The sequence below is a fragment of the Triturus cristatus genome, chromosome 11 (genome assembly GCF_964204655.1).
Source record: "Triturus cristatus chromosome 11, aTriCri1.1, whole genome shotgun sequence".
Taxonomy (NCBI): domain Eukaryota; kingdom Metazoa; phylum Chordata; class Amphibia; order Caudata; family Salamandridae; genus Triturus; species Triturus cristatus.
The window spans coordinates 650,308,753-650,325,802 of NC_140594.1; the positions used below are offsets into that span (position 1 = coordinate 650,308,753).

General features: G+C 44.8%; 1 protein-coding gene across 1 annotated transcript in view; it reads right to left on the bottom strand.

Annotated features, from left to right (window-relative positions):
• STK25 (serine/threonine kinase 25) overlaps positions 1 to 17,050 on the bottom strand; it is a 389,548-nt gene that overhangs the window by 297,280 nt on the left and 75,218 nt on the right. Inside the window, exons 2-3 of the mRNA XM_085634164.1 lie at positions 13,299 to 13,529; positions 11,766 to 11,822 (exon numbers count right to left, since the gene is read on the bottom strand). Of these exons, the coding sequence (XP_085490290.1) occupies positions 11,766 to 11,822; positions 13,299 to 13,529 (288 nt within the window). The remainder of the gene's footprint in view (positions 1 to 11,765; positions 11,823 to 13,298; positions 13,530 to 17,050) is intronic.

Below are 17,050 nucleotides of genomic sequence, written 5' to 3' on the forward strand. Positions count from 1 at the left end.
ACCATGATCGCTCATCCAAGTGTTAATGTGTCTCATACAGTTTTGAATGCGAGGACTTGTGTTCTTAGAGGTGTTAGAGGTGGAGAGCATGATTTGTGTGACATCCGCATATGCAGCTAAAGCAAAGCTGAAGGGAGAAAGCAGAGTTTAGCTAATTAGAGTCGTTTTCTGCTGACTCCAGATTTTCTACTGCTAGCGGGGCGGATGAAGTCAGCAGTCGCTGTAGTTGGATTTGATCAATGTTGGCCCAAGCTCGGTACTGACCTGATGAGGACCGATTGTTAGAAGCTAAATCAACTATCTTGCAATTAAGAGCAAAGAAAATGGCAGAATGGTCCGTCCAGGTCAAAGGGAGTATGTTAATGTTAGTGATGGCTTTATTATTAGAAAACAGCGCGTTTAGCATGTGCCCAGCACTATGTGTAGAATCGTTTATATATTGTGAGAGATCAAAAGCATCCATGATTTCTAATAGGGAGATAGTATCCCTGTTGTCATTCAGGTCCAAATGAAAATTAAAATCTCAGAGAACTGTAAAGTCGGACTTGCAAATATCAGCTAAAGCTAAATCAACTATCTTGCAATTAGGAGCAAAGAAAATGGCAGAATGGTCCGTCCAGGTCAAAGGGAGTATGTTAATGTTAGTGATGGCTTTATTATTAGGAAACAGCGCGTTTAGCATGTGCCCAGCACTATGTGTAGAATCGTTTATATATTGTGAGAGATCAAAAGCATCCATGATTTCTAATAGGGAGATAGTATCCCTGTTGTCATTCAGGTCCAAATGAAAATTAAAATCTCAGAGAACTGTAAAGTCGGGCTTGCAAATATCAGCCTCAAGAAGAGAGCTGATGGAACTTAAAAAGCCGGATTTGGAGCCAGGAGGGCGATAGAAGAGTGAACGTCTGAAAGTGAGTTTTTTGGTGAGCTCTGTTAAAAGACCAGGCTTTGCAGTCCTCGACCAGTAAGGCCGCAAAGTTTACCCTACAGTGATCACAGTAGATGATGGCCTATTTTAAAAAAACGATCTTGTCTGTGCAGTCGATAGCCAGTGGGCGTTGCCGAGAGAAGTTCTGGAATAGATGTATCGGTGGCACAGGTTTCCGATATAAACGTGACATCAGTCTTATATGAGTCGATAAGTTCGGCCACATCTAATGCACGTTTTACTAGAGAACGGGCATTTACAACAGTACAAGTGAGCGCATAATGGTCATCTTTTCTGTGGCTATCGAGCTAGCATCAAAAATACTAGGAAGGGGAAATGGGCCAGACAGCCGATAGCCACAGGTCTTACAACATTCCTCCCCCCCAGGCAGAGAGCAGGTTTATCAAAATGTTTGCAATTCCATTGTTAAGATTCAGGAGTTCCTAAGTTGAGAGTGAGATTCTGGGCATGAAGTCTGGAAAGAAACTGGAAGGGGTACTGGCGCTCTGTGCGATTCGGGCGCGGACAGGCTCAGACGGGCTTGCCTTTGGCACACCCGCTGTACGCGTCGGCTGCGTGGACGCGCTGTAGACAACCTGAAATAACCCTGCATATAAGGGGGTGTGTCTACACGCCAGCACTTAGCGCAACCGAAAAACAGAAGGGCAAAATAAACAAGGGTCAAATCTGGGGCCCAGCAACCCTGCTTGCCCTACACAGGCTTCCCTGTGTGGGAAAGATACTGGGAACAAAGGATAAGTAAAATAAAAGATGAGAGAAAGCGCATAAAATATATAGGCGCCATCGTGGTGCATGGCGTCAGTTCCTTCTCACTTTCTCCACGGAAGAAGCGCAGAGCCATCAAGTAAACGGACTATTAGGTGTCAAAACTAGAGCCCTGTAAACTGTTGCCGCACTGAGACAGCCAAGGACATTAATCACCAAATATAAGCACAAAAAACTAGAGGCAAGGTGACACCAGGAGCAAGTCCTCCATTTTCAACCCTCCTCTAGTTCCCAAGAAAAACCAAAACCATCCGCCAAATTCTTCACAACAGCCTTTATGTTGTGTGCTCGTGCTCCCCGCCTGCACTGCAAAACTGCCAGAGGCCAAAACTCTGGGGTGTGGGAATAGCGCTGATAGAAGGGGATAAATGGCCCAAACTTTGAATAATTAATAGAGAACTCAAAAAGCTGTCTAGCTAAGAGCCTGCATAACCAAACTACTGCCATACTAATCCCCTTACGGATCAGAGTGAGAACCCGCAGAGAGGGGATGGCAGACAGTTGATCCATGTACATGTACACACAAGGAGGGGAACCCTTGTAGGCTGTACCTCAGTAACCAACCCAGTAAGTAGCATTGTGGAGGCACCAAAGTGTCATCATTCTTCAGTGCCCAGATTAAGTCCAAGAAGCATCCATACTATAAGCTGTGAAAACAGTGAAGTGATGAGGTCTGGCAGGATGAGGAGAGCATTATAAACTGCCTTGAATATTAGGAAGAACAAGGCTGCCTGTCCAGCAAACATGGATTTGACAGGGGAGCCTAGGTCCCTCGAGCTTGAACCTAGTCCTCGGGCTTTGGCTCCATCCCCTGCACTTAACCACACTATAGCCAGCCTTAGGATAAGGGCAGGGCAACCAGGTCCGCGCACCTCCACCCATCTCAACTTCTTTAAGAAGAAATTTTTGACAATTGTTTGTACACATATCCCCTAAGAGGGGGAGTTCATCGCGAACGAATGTCCGACGTCGACTGAGATTGGGCCATCAAGAACTATTGCTCAGGCCATAGTCCACGCAGCTCCACTGTCACCGTAAGAGAGTGGCAACAGCGGCCCATGATCCCTTCTGCGCCGTAGATCTCCTCTGTTTCATGTCCTAAACTATGCTAATCGCCTCGCTCTTCAGTGTCTACCTTCACCGGGCAGCCATCCACTGGTCAAGTTTCTCCTGAGTCAACTCTCACTTTTAGCACTCAGGCATGCGATCACATAACATCTACTTCATTTAACTTACCTGCAACACTAACTTATTTAGCACCGAAGGTCCTAAAATAGGTGTACATGAACATTCAGGAGTGCATCCTTGGCTAGAATTTTCCCGGAACTATGCATAGGCTGCAACTTTAGCTCTCAAGCCGCCCAAAGGATCCAGGACCCAGAAGGAAATATTGCCTTACTTTCTCCAACGAAGTACTTAAACCCGATGCATTGGGAGACTCGCAGCCTAGGGCTGTCTGTATGGACTGAATGATCAATCTCTCTTAAGTTGTCACTCTCTTTTCCAGAGGCGCCTCGCAGTATCGATACACTCGGTGATGCCAGCTTAGGCTCCCCCTTGGCCACCTCAAATTCCATTTGGCCACAACTCTTGCAGACTCCCCAGTCGACAGTTTCTTCCCTCAAATACCATTCTGACGAGCTGGATCTCCAAATCGATCTCTTGAACTCTGCTGTTTTTACAGCAGGGTTTGATAATAAGCTTAACAAATTAAAACAAACTTATCCACAGGGCACAATCTAGTACATATCTTGCTCAGGACGTTTGCTGCTGTTCCCCCGTTATTGACAACTTGTCAGTAGCCTTTTTTAATATCGACAAAGGGGTTTAAAGCCTAATCTGGTCAATTTCTAATCCCGGTTGTGACGTGTTCCCAAGCCTCTGAAGCCCTTATAACTCCATCTTAGGAAACCTTCCTTTTTACAACTAGCCCCAGCCCTGAGAATGTAGTAATACAGTCTTGGAACAATTTGGCTGCTGTTTCATCAACGCCGCCTGAGTCTGTTCCCAGAACCTCAGGTCCTGACTGAACTCAGCTTCCTTTACCCTTAAGCAAGAGAAAAGGAAACGTCACTGGAAGCAACGGAATAAAAAATGCCAAACTTCTATTTCAGCTACACATAAAATGTACTCATTGCCTGTTAAAAAGAGCACAAGAAGCCCAGTAAAGGTCTAAATTCTCCCCTAAACGCCAGTGCCAAAGTGTCAAGATTAATCAAAAGCTCTGTAAGCCAAACTAACTTTGAGGAGACTATCACGAGGGAGAGCCAGCCAGAAAGGAGGCTGGTCCAGGACTCACAGGAGCTAGGAGCTGTGCTGATCCCAGGTTGCCCTGTTGATCCATCCTGGCTCCGTGCTCAGGTTAACAGAGAAATACCTGAGTCACAATCGAAATAGAACAGGAGGACCCGATCCCCCTACCCTAAAAAGAACCTCCCAAAGCTCAACTTTCTGGAATCAAAAGACATCATCTCAATTGAGTTCCCGGCCCCAAGGGACACCCAAATTTAGGAACCTATGGTGGTCTCCTTTGCCTATGTAGCTCACATGCAGAAGATATTATCAAGAGAAGAGTCATTCAATTCCCAGGGCATCAAGTTTAGTGCCCTTAAGGAGGTTGGTTACGCCACTGTCCTCGCAAAACATCAGACAGGCTTAGTCGAGCCCGGGCAAGTGATCCACTTGGTCTTAAAAAAACGCTTCAGGATGTACCATCACTGTCCCCACAGAACCAGAGAGGGCAACATAAGAACTGCCAAGGGACGAGTGGAAATGGCTGCCTTCAGCACTAACCTGTAGGTGCTCCAATTGAAGTAAGGAAACCGCACCCCTACACGCCACAGTGTCTCCATCTCTCTCCTTATGCTCCTGGAACTTCAGTGGTCTTGCCCAGAAGCAGCAGTTCACATACCTTCCAGCTTTTTTGGAGCGATTTTGAAATTATCGCCCTTCAAGAAACATGGTCGGTGACCGGCCATCCCATTATCAGTTTCACGGAGTATAAAACAGATTCCAAAGATCATAAAAATGGGAGACCAGAAAGGGTGTCATGTCATTGTACATTTCTGTAAAGCTTCCGGCAAAAACGGAATCTTTAACCCCGCAGGAGAGCTGGTTACAAGTAATCAAACTCCACAATTGGAGACTTCACCGCTGTTAATCAGCTATTACGTTAACTGAAGTTCAAGGGGAAAAAAGGCCCAAATTAAACCAGCATATTCCGGCCCTTTGGGATCTAGCCAGGGACCACCCTTCATCGGATTGTATATAACAGGATACTTCAATGTGAACTTCTTTCAAGACCTCCATGTGGAAACATCGGAGACCTCGGATGAGGGAGCCTGGAACATCACAGAACAAACTAGACCCAAAGGATCCCAACAAAGTCCGTTGGGGGAACTTGTGGCTCTGCAGCTTACTAATCTGGGTTTTAAAGTTCTGAATGGAAGGCTTCCGTAGGACGTGCCGCATAACTGGACAAGGATAATATAAACAACGGGGTGTGCCCTAATCCTCCTCCATAACTGGACAAGATCAGATGGGAAATCACAGTCTTATCTTGATTATTCCAAATGCAATGTGGCAATGTTTACCTTAGTGGAAAGCTACTGTATAGTCCCTCATTCTGAGAGTGCCCATTGTCCTCAGGTCATTTGAATTAACACCAGCTTGGTCCAACACACCCCGGCTTACCCCCAAGTAAGGGGATTTACACTGATAACCTCAGGCAAGACAAATGGAGAGACAACACTCGTGCCAAAATCATTGCAGAGTGTGTAAGTTACTGGAGAGGCCGCCATCGGAAGCAACTCCCAGATTGTTGAGTGGTCTAACTTCCTAAACTTGCTCCTTGCAAAATTCTCACACAACCACTGCTGTTGCTCACACCAGAGCTAAAACAGGTCTTTCCCCCCACAGCTACGATTCTAAGTTCAAAGGAAGCCCAAACTTCGCCTTCAGAGCAGCTCATAAAAACCCTGGCAATAGTAAGTTAGCAGTGGCCCTCGAGCTCCCGCAAACCATTATAAGCAATCCCGATGAACCAAACCGGGATTATTAAAAAAATCTGGCAAACTGACAAATTTGTTAGCCATATCCATGCTATCAGAAAAGCAAGTTTGCAAGCTTTGCTGTACTGCTGCTTCGTTGATTTCAAAGCAACGTTTGCCTGTGTTCCAAGAGGGGCACTGTGTACAAAGTTAAAGAATTTGGGCCATTCCACCAAAACTCCTGGATGCTATCATCCAGTTGCACACTAACACATAGGTGTCCATCAAACTAGGTGACGGATCCACTCTATCAAATAAAATTCCAACCTTGCAGAAGGTAAAGCAGGGGGTGGGGTGTTAGCCCCTCTTCCCTTCAACCTGTTAATCTACAACTAGTCCAATGCCCTTGATATTATTAACAGCCTCTCCCCTAAGACAGGAGGCAAACACATTCAGCAATCTGCTTTATGCAGATGATCTAGCCCTGTTCAGCAATACAAGAGTTGGGTGGCAGTGTTTGCTAAACTCACTGCACTCCTATACAACTGCCAACTGCCTGGAGGTTAACTTCAGGAAAACTAAAATCTTGACACTGGGCAGGAAATCTAGCAAGGGGGGTAGTGGCAATTTAACAGCAGCAAGACAACGAAGGAATAGGCATACAAATAGTTGGGATCATCCTGGACACTCCTTTATCTTGCAAATGAAGGAAGTTGAAATCAAAGCTCTGGCCCTCCAGATGTCCCTTTCAAAAGTATCAAATTTGCTGTGAGGGCAAGTCTCCCTTCCCTAAACATAATAAGGGAAACCATTATTGCATCCTTGTCATATGGTAGTAAAATCTTACTGGGGAGGGATGGCAAGCTGCTGGTCAAACTTGTCACCAAGATATACATGTATCCTTTCGCGGTCTTCCTTAGGAACTCAGATCCAGCTGGAATTGGTCATTCTCAATCAGCGGGTGTCCAGAGCAGGAGCCTTCTAAAAATTTGCCACAAACTTATACTGGCCAAGAGAGGACATCTAGAGGTCCTAGTGTGGGATGAGATTCAAACAGGTGGTTCTAAACAACCCCACCATCTGCACTTTGAGGATTGTCTTAGTCCCCTGAACGCCGGGGTGCTTTGGGATACCCACATGAGTCAACATGCTTTTAAGAAATTAATCAAAAAGTGTGCGCGCTTCCTTTATCATCAGGTTGACATGGACACTTTTGCAAAGTATAAGCATGCCATGGGCAGTCATCAATTCTTAACATCAAGTGCTTCCTTCACCCTCCCTGTCCTGCACGTCCTTAAAACACAATAAAGTAAGATTCATGGACCTCAAACATGAAGTATGGCTGTCCCTAAAACATTTTGCTAGTTGGCGCAGGCCCTTGGAATTAACAACGTGCAGGGGGTGTGGTCTGTATGAAGAATTCTTTGAACACATCGTCTGCAGCTGTCCAGCTTTACTTGAGGAATGAATACTTCTCCTGAAGCAGGAATGGAACAAATTGGGCACTCGCTCATGGCTGCAGGATATTATCGATGCCGTTAACCCGTTAACATTTCTCTGAATATACTGTTGGTCACATTCGTAGCTGTAGCAGATCAGGGATTCTGTCGACTGGGGGTCCCACTGAGTGGTATCAGCCTTGAGCCCCTCATTGGATTGCCTGCCAGAGCTACACCCATAAAGGCGCACATATTCTCTGAACCATGGGTAGTCTTAAGAAATTGCTGGGAATGCCCTGGATCGTTGCGATGTTTATTTCCTATGTGCGGTATACATGACATTTTAGACACTGGCTGTTGTGATGCATAACTTTTTACTGATTCACTTCCCATTTAGGAAATTTTATTTTAACTGCTGTCGTTTTAATTGTAGCACCTAGCACTTAGCCCTCACGAGATGCTGGTGCACAGCTTTTGTGGTGTAAGTTTCCTGTTATTTTAATGCCGCCCCTTGCAGCGTGATATAAGCTACTGGTCTAGCACTTTCAGGCAACGCCACTGCTACCTTTTATTTGGCACCTTGCACTTTATTATTGACCTTCTTCCTTCGGACTTACTGTGGCATAAGCACTAACCTTGGGTGAGAATAACAGGTTGTCCTTGGACGGTCCAACGGCGACTGTCCCAACCTATGAAAACTTGCTGCTTCCATTTTTGTCATTGCACTTTGCTCCTTGTTTATATTAACAGTCTTTTTACCATGTAGGCTGTTCTAACCTGCCCACAACGCTGAACAATGCTTTTGCTTCAGGTGTGCACAACAGTCAACAACTGTGATACCTGACGGAAGTAAATGTAATTAATGGAAAGAACATTTTGAAAATAAACATTTTGGAGCTGTGTGAAATTTTTGGACAGTATATTATTATCAAAGTTCCATATATTTCTTTCCATAGGAGAGACACTTGCTTTTTAACTATGTGTTTAGTCTTTTTACTAGTCTTGTTGAATTTATCAGCTCTCTTGTGCTGTGTCTGTATATGTTGCAGAGTTTTAGTTTTAAATGGGTGATTTGGAGTGATATTTATATATTGTTGAGGAAGTACAATCTCGATATACATAAATCACTGTAACCAGATAAGTTTTTCCAAAATCCCAGTATATAAACCATCACAGGAAGGCTACCATTTCTCCATCACGCACAGCACCACAACTATGTCACTATCTGCAATTCTTAAATAACCTCCCTTAGGTAAGTAGCCTTAAGACCCAGGATATGAAGCACAACCCATTCCTCCAGCCAAAATCCACAATAACTAAGAATGCAAAATACCAAGCAAAGGTAAGTATTTTTTTTTTTTAAGTTTAAGAAGCTTTATTTAATCATACCAAATCAGTAACATACATTTAAGGCCTAAAAAAACAATAGTAGAATATCATGTAAGCAGAATAGAGTAGGCAGTAAATCAGAGAAGAAAGCTATTTATATTTTGGGAAATGAAAGAAAAGGAAAGGAGGGGAGGGAAAGGATGGGGTATAAAATATCTATATAATCCAAATATACGTCAAACCTTATGCTCATAAGAACCAAAGGATGTAAAAAGCAAATAACTGTTGAATATATATATTACCAAAATAGTAAGAGAAGAGAAAAGATAATACAAAGAGGAAGAAGTTCAAGGGGGTTGGAAATTTTCAGAACTATGATGAGAAACATTATTGACTACTACTACTATATTGAAAATAATTAGTTAATGGCATCCAAAAAACATCTCTATTTACACGTAAATTGCATTGGGAGGCGAAAGCCACATCTAACCTATGATACTGGCATACAGTATTCCACCATGACTTAGTTGAAAGTTTAGTCAAACATTTCCAATTCATTGTAATTTGTTGAAATGCTAGAGCCAACATAAGATCAAACAGCCCTCTTTCATAGGAAGTTAAAGGAATGGATTCTGAGAGACTTCCCATAAAGAGAAGAACATTGGATAGTGGTATGTGAATCTGGAAATTTTTTAATAAACCATCCCAGATTTGTGACCAAAAAGAAAGAACAGGAGTACATGAAAAGAGGAGATGGGAGAGATCTGCTGACGGAAAATCACAGGACCAGCATTTCTTATTGTCTGTGTGTGAAAATAGCTATGGAGACAGGAGTGAAACAATCTGTGATATAGAAAAAACAGATTGTGTAGTGGAAGCGGATTTTGAAATCCTCAGCGACCGAGCCCAGATCCTATTCCATAGATCAGTACTCCATTGAAAACCTAAGTCCGATTCTCAAGCAAGTTCCAATTTAGTCTTATCTCGATCTGGGTTTGTGGAGTAAAAGAATTAGTAAATTAAGGAAGCTTTTGGACTTAATGCTAAGATTTTAAGAAGTGAATCTTGAGTAATGGGAACGACGTCAGAAGGAAGAGAATAAAAGATGTTTAAAAGTAATTCCATAAGTATGGAAAATGTATGTAAAAAAGATCGGGGACAATTAAATGTAGCTTGAAAGTCAGGAAAAGAACAGAGAGAAGTACCATCAAATAAATCCTTAACCCAAGAAATTCCCTTAGCTCTCCATGAGGCCCAGTATATAGGTCTATTATTAATAGTTATGAGACAATTATGCCACAAAGGAGAATCGGAGAAAAGTATTTCTGGATATCAATTTTGGTTGTAAATGAGATTTTAATAGAGAGCAAGTGTGTTTAAATAGTGGAGGTGATGTGAGGGTGTTTTTGGCAGTAAAGGAAAGAATTTCCTTGGTCGAGAAAGGGGTAAACGTACAACGTTCAATAGTGACCCAAAGAGGAGTAAAAGGAGAAGATTCCGTAAGAAGCCAATGAGAAGCTTGTTTTAAGCCAAAAGCTTTATGATATAATCGAAAATCCGGAAAGTTTACTCCACCCATAAGTCTCGGTTTTCTAAGATGAAGTAAAGAGAGTCTAGATTTTTTGTTTTTCCATAGAAATTAAGAGAGAGAGGCTATTTTTTTTAAACAAAGTGCCAGGGTTATGAATAGGAATCATTGAAAAATAATATAATAGTATGGGAGTGATCATCATCTAATAGAGTCAAGGCGACCCCACCAGGAGAGGAAAAGAGGATTCCAGGACGAGAAGAGTTTAGATATGCGATCAAGTGCTACATTCATGTTCAATTTAACCGAGTCAGTAATAGAATTGGAAAACCAGATACCAAGATATTTGATTTTGGAACTATTCCAATGAAAACCAGTAGATTCGAATTGTTGCTTGAGCCAAAGTTTTGTAATTGGCAGAACTTCTGTTTTATCAGAATTGATTTTATAACCTGATACCGCCGAGAAATCAGAGATTTCTTGCAATAACAAAGGAATAGAAGAGTCCGGATTGGGAATAAAAAGCAAAATATCATCAGCATATGCAGATAATTTCAGGTGAAAATCTCCATATGGAAAACCAAAGATAGAGGGATTCTGACGTATACGGGAAAGCAAAGGTTCAAGAGAAAGAACAAACAAAAGGGGGGACAATGGGCAACCTTGCCGGACCCCTCTATGAAGCGAGAAACGTTGCGAAATTTGACCATTAACGATAGTAGAAGCAGAAGGAGTAGAATAAAGGAGAGATACAAGAGAAATACATTTGGAACCAAAACCATGCCATTTAAGAGATTTAAACATAAAGGACCAATCTACCCTATCAAAAGCTTTTTCCGAATTAATGGAGATCGCCGCAAGCGGAAAAGATAGGGAAGGGGCTTTATTGAGAACATTGAAAAAAAGACAAGAGTTGTCAGAGGTTAGTCTACCTTTAACAAATCCACATTGTTCCGGGCCTATTATAAAAGGTAAGTATTTGAAGCTTCCCATTATACAAAAGCACTACCCCGGCACCAGGATTACCAATACTACACAGGTTAGTATATCGAATGTTCCCACATGTAAAAACACAACTATGCCAATATCTGCAATGCCACAGTAGGCATAACACTATCCAGAGGACAGTATAACCAATGCCCCAGTAGGAGAATTAATCAAATGAAGCCGGTGTCTGCAATGCCCCAAGATGCAATGCACTATGCCCTGGACAGATATGTCAGACCACTTGGTGTAAAGCAATTTTTATAATGCTCTGCATTCAAAGCCTCAAAATCAGGCAGTTACCCAGAAAGCTCAGGTATATAAAGCATTATTGCCATGCTCGAATTTGTAATGCCCCAATAAGCAATGTATTTACGCATTTATCTTAGGGCAGTATGTGTAATACACCAGCAAGTAAATGCTCAAAACTAGACTATAATACACAAAGTCCCAGTATGAGTAATGACACAGTATGTAATGCACCAACCCTTTGCCAGTGGATCTAAAGCTGAATCATGTAAAGCAACAAAAGTGGACAAATGCATTTAATGTATGTTATGTAAAGCCACAAAATCAGGCTACTAACTGTTCTCTGGGTTCTATGATCATAAGCACGCCCTCTACCCTCTATTTCTGCTTCTGCTAGATTTATGGGATTGTTTATGCCAATAGTGTGCAGTCTAGTTATACAAACAAAGCTGTTAAGTAAGTTTAAAAGCAACATAAAGCTAAGCTATTACATTGGCATTTGCAAGTACTTAGCAAAGTTGAATAATATTTACCAAATCCAGTGCCGAACCTCCACCCAAATATTCCATGATAATCCATAGTTTGGTGCTCTGCAAACAACAACAAAAAGAGTAAATTAGCACAGGTACCCAGTCATTATACAGTAGCTCCAATAAATGCTGTTTTTCATTATGGTTAAAAAGGCTGGCTCACATGGATACTTTGGTTTGAGTAAGTATCACAAAGCCAAATGGTGAGGCCATGGAAGTATAGAGAAAGAAAGGCAGGGCACCAATAGGCTCCATGACTCTCTCGGAATACATTTATAGCATAGCCTTTTGGCTCATATTCCTACAGGCTTGGTCAAAACAACCTAGGCAAGAAGAGAGGAAGTAGGCAAGACTAGAAATCAATCAGGCAGGAAGTACTTGGATTATAGTGAAAAAGGACTGGCCAACATCAAAGCCTCTTAATAGTCATAATCAACCACATTGTCCTGAAGAACGCACAATAAAATAGCTGGACCTCTGGAGGGAAGGGACGTTGAGGGAGCGGTACTGTAGGATAGGAATGAGACAAAAACACAAAAGGTTGCAGTGGGAGATAAATTCCCATGCACCATCTTACTTCCTCTAACTGAAGTTTTTTTATTTTAAGGTTAAATATGGTTGAAGATTTAAAGTCAAGGTTTGGGACTATGTTTTTTTAATAGTCAAGACTCTGTTAGATGTACCTCAATTGTGATTAACAAATAGATTAAATTAGCCGAAAGGCTGTCACAATCAGAAATAGAGGAACACAGTCTGAGGTAAGAACAATGTTAGTAGGTAATTTGAAGTGTGTCTTTCTGGTCATGGGGGCGTGTACCTTGAGACCTGAGCCACAAAACTATCCTGTACCTGGCCTGCACAGTGAGGGCAGGAAAATGCATCTTAGGACAAGAGAAATAGGGCCTCATTTACTGATTGGCAGACAGGATTCTCCCATTAAAGGCATGGCAGATAGCCCCTCCGTCGAAGTGGCGATTCTCATGCTCCATTTAGAGTCCGGGGAACTGTCATGTTTCTGACGACAGAGCCTGTGCTGGCAGAAACCTTTGACTGATAGCCCGTCAGATATTGGACCTTCAGTGAAAGTGCCTTAGAATGTCTGCCCTATTGAGGGCATATGTTCCCGTTTACTTCTTTCCTGTTCAGGACTGCCAGAAAACATAGGGCAGTCCAGAAGAGAAATCAAAGAAATGACTCTCAGCATGTCTGGGACAAGTCTCTTTTGAATTCCAATAACGTTCTTCCACTTAGTAAATTTGTTTCTGAAGGAATAAAATCTTTGTTGAGCGAATGCAATAAACATGGCGCACACTCAGCAAAGTTTCAGTGCCTTCAACGGAGCCACCGCAAGGGCATCTCTGCTGACGGCACAGAGATAGCTGCCTGATAGAGAGCTCCAAGTATGGCAGTCAGTCTCCTGCCAGAGCAGTGGGAGACATGCATCCACTACCTTCGTAGTCTGACGGACTTGTCTACTTCTACATGATGGCAACACTGTGAACTGGTGCAAGAGTGTAACCCGAGTGTCAGACGTACCTTGAGATAAGAGCCATAGTATCGTGTGATGTAGGGGCTGTCACACTGACTCAGTACTGTAATCTCCTGTTGGATATCCTCAATCTCATCCTCAGCCTCCTCGAGATCGATGATCTTGATAGCCACTACCGCTTTTGTACGGTTATCAATGCCCTTGTACACCTCACCAAAGGAGCCTTTTCCAATTCTCTCTAGTTTGGTGAAGAGCTGTTCCGGGTCGACACATGAATTCTGGGGTGACAATAAGAAGGAAAACAAAGATCAGACACTAATAGTTTTATGCCAAATCAAAGCAAACAAAAAGAAAAATGTATAAGTAATTACATTTGCTCAACATTTTTTAACAAAACAATTGAAGGACTCAACATGATGCGCAAGTGGGCAGTTCAACTCAATTGCTGCTTTCCCCCAATAACAAACCCCAGGTAAACTATATGGATTGAACAATACAATTTTAAATCCCAAGTAGTTACCTTTATTGCTTTATTTCCTGAATATTTTTTACTTGCAGATGCTGATGGTGTCCGACCACTTACTTATTTAGATCATAAAACGGAGTTTAACATAGTTAATCTTAAGGTCTTGCACAGTTGTCTGCAATAATTTGCCTTCTGAGAGAACTGTTTAGCAGATGCTCAGTTTAAATCAATCAATAAAATCTTTATTCGATCTATATACAAACAGATCATAAAACCACAATTAAAACGTAGTCAACAGATATGACTAAAACCATAAAAGCAATTAAAATCTTATGGATTTCGAGAGTCACAATCTCTTAATACACCTGCATTTCAATCAATGGTACTTGTAAAGCGCGCTACATACCCGTAGGGTCTCAAGGCGCTGGGGGGGGGGGGGGGGCGCTACTGCTCGAACAGCCAGGTCTTCAGCTTCTTCCTGAAGGAGAGGTGGTCTTGGGTCAGGCGCAGGTCGGTCGGGAGGGAGTTCCAGGTCTTGGCGGCCAGGTAGGAGAAGGACCTTCCTCCTGTAGTCGCTCTTCGGATGTGGGGGACGGCGGCGAGGGCGTGGTTGGCTGATCGGAGGTGGCGTTTGGGAGCGTAGAAGTTGACTCGGCTGTTGAGGTAGCTCGGGCCTTGGTCGTGTAGGGCCTTGTGTGCGTGGGTGAGGAGGCGGAAGGTGATTCTTTTGTTGACGGGGAGCCAGTGAAGGTCTCTCAGATGTCCGGAGATGTGGCTGGTTCGTGGGATGTCGAGGATGAGTCTGGCTGAGGCGTTCTGGATCCGCTGGAGTCTCTTCTGGAGCTTGGCGGTGGTACCGGCGTAGAGGGCGTTGCCGTAGTCCAGTCGGCTGGTGACGAGGGCCTGGGTGACGGTCTTCCTGGTCTCGGTGGGGATCCACCAGAAGATCTTCCGTAGCATGCGTAGGATGTTGAAGCACGCCGAGGAGACGTTGTTGACTTGCCTGGTCATGGAGAGGGAGGAGTCCAGGATGAAGCCCAGGTTTCGTGCATGGTCTGTCGGTTTGGGTGCGGTGCCCAGGGCGGGAGGCCACCAGGAGTCGTCCCAGGCGGAGGGTGAGGAGCCCAGGATGAGGACCTCCGTCTTGTCCGAGTTTAGTTTCAGGCGGCTGGTTGTCATCCACTCGGCTACCTCTTTCATCCCTTCGTGCAGGTTGGCTCTGGCGGCGGCGGGGTCGTTGGTCAGAGAGAGGATCAGCTGGGTGTCGTCGGCGTAGGAGATTATGCTGAGGTTGTGTTTGCGTACGATGGCCGCGAGGGGGCTCATGTAGACGTTGAAGAGGGTGGGGCTCAGAGATGATCCTTGGGGGACGCCGCATATGACTTCGGAGGCCTCTGACTTGTACGGTGGAAGGCGGACTCTCTGTGTTCTTCCGTCGAGGAAGGAGATGATCCATTCCAGCGCCTTGTCCTGGATGCCGATGTTGCTGAGGCGCCGTACTAGGGTGCGGTGGCAGACCGTGTCGAATGCCGCGGAGAGGTCTAGGAGGATGAGGGCCGCTGTTTCTCCCTTGTCCATCAGGGCTCGGATGTCATCGGTGGCGGCGATGAGGGCGGTCTCGGTGCTGTGGTTGGCTCGGAAGCCGGACTGTGAGGGGTCGAGGGATCTGTTCGTCTCGAGGAAGGCGGCCATCTGCTTGTTGACGGTCTTCTCGATGACTTTGGCTGGAAACGGGAGGAGCGAGATGGGGCGGTAGTTCTTGAGTTCGGTGGGGTCCGCTGTGGGTTTCTTGAGTAGAGCGCTGAGTTAGGCGTGCTTCCAGCTCTCAGGGAAGGTGGCGGTGTCGAAGGATGTGTTGATGATGTCTCGCAGGTGGGGTGCGATGACAGCGTCGGCCTTGTTGAAGACGTGGTGAGGGCAGGGGTCGGTCGGTGATCCGGAGTGGATGGAGTTCATCGTGCGGATGGTGTCTTCGGTGCTGATCGGGGTCCAGGCGTGGAGGGTGGTGGTGGGGGGCGGTTGTTCGGTCATGGTGTGCGTTGGTTGGTTGTTGAAGCTGCTGTGTATGTCCGCGATCTTGTTGTGGAAGTATGAAGCGAGGGAGTTGCAGAGGTCTTGCGATGGGGTGATGTCGTTGTTTCCTGCGCTGGGGTTGGAAAGCTCTTTCACGATGTTGAAGAGTTCCTTGCAGTTGTGTGCGTTGTTGTCCAGCCGGTCCTTGAATGCTGTTTTCTTGGCGGCGCGGATCAGCTGGTGGGGTTTCCGGGTGGCGAGTTTGAAGGAGGTCCTGTTGTCCGGTGTCGGTTCCCTTCTCCAGACTTTCTCGAGGGCTCGGCAGTTCTTCTTGGAGCTCTTGAGTTCGTCGGTGAACCATGGGGCCTTCTTGCTGCCGGGTCTGCTAGGCGGGGTCCTCAGTGGGGCGAGTTCGTCCGCGCAGTTGCTGATCCACTTCGTGAGGTTGTCGGCGGCTTGGCTGGGGTTCGCTGAGCTGGCAGGAGGGTGCTGGCTCAGGGAGGTGGCGAGCTGGTCTGCTGAGATCTTGTTCCAGCTTCTGCGGGCGGCCTGTTGCTGGTGGTGGTGGGTCGTCGTTCTCTTGAAGGTGAAGTGGACGCAGCTGTGGTCCGTCCATTGAAGCTCAGTGGCGTGGCTGAAGTCGATGTCTGTGCTGGAAGAGAAGACTGCGTCGAGTGTGTGTCCGGCGAGGTGGGTGGGGTTGGACACCAGTTGCTTGAGTCCCAGGTTGGCGAGGTTGTCGAGCAGGGTGCTGGTGCTGGTGCATTTGTACATGGTTACCATGATTTAAGGTGACAGATCCCTCAGCTTTCTCTTCCTCAGACAAGCCCACAAAAAGGAGGCTACCAAAAGGCAGATAAAAGGGTCAGAGAGAGCCTTTAGACAAAGTCACACTGCATTGGGTACAATTATAGCACCTTAAAATTGGGAGGATTAAAACTTCTTTCACTTTGATCAAACTTGCAAAACAGTACTAAATGTAAATCTGACTGGGACGAATGCCACATGGGCTCAAGTCTGCATGCTTGAATTTTTTTTCTGGATACCCAAGCATCAGGAAAGCGTAGCAGAATAAATTTATGCTGAGCAATAGTGATGCGGGAGAGATATGAATATCCTTCCCTAGGTCTTGGTGGGATAAATCGTATGCAATAGACGCCTTTTGGTGGGGATTCTTTTCCCTACTAATGAAATTGGCCCTCAACATATATAGCTCAATTATTTTTTGCTTTGAAACCTTGCTACAATAATTCTCCCAGCCCCATTGCATTCAGTTGGACCTCTACGTATCTAAGCCACCCAATCCTGCTATGGCCCTCC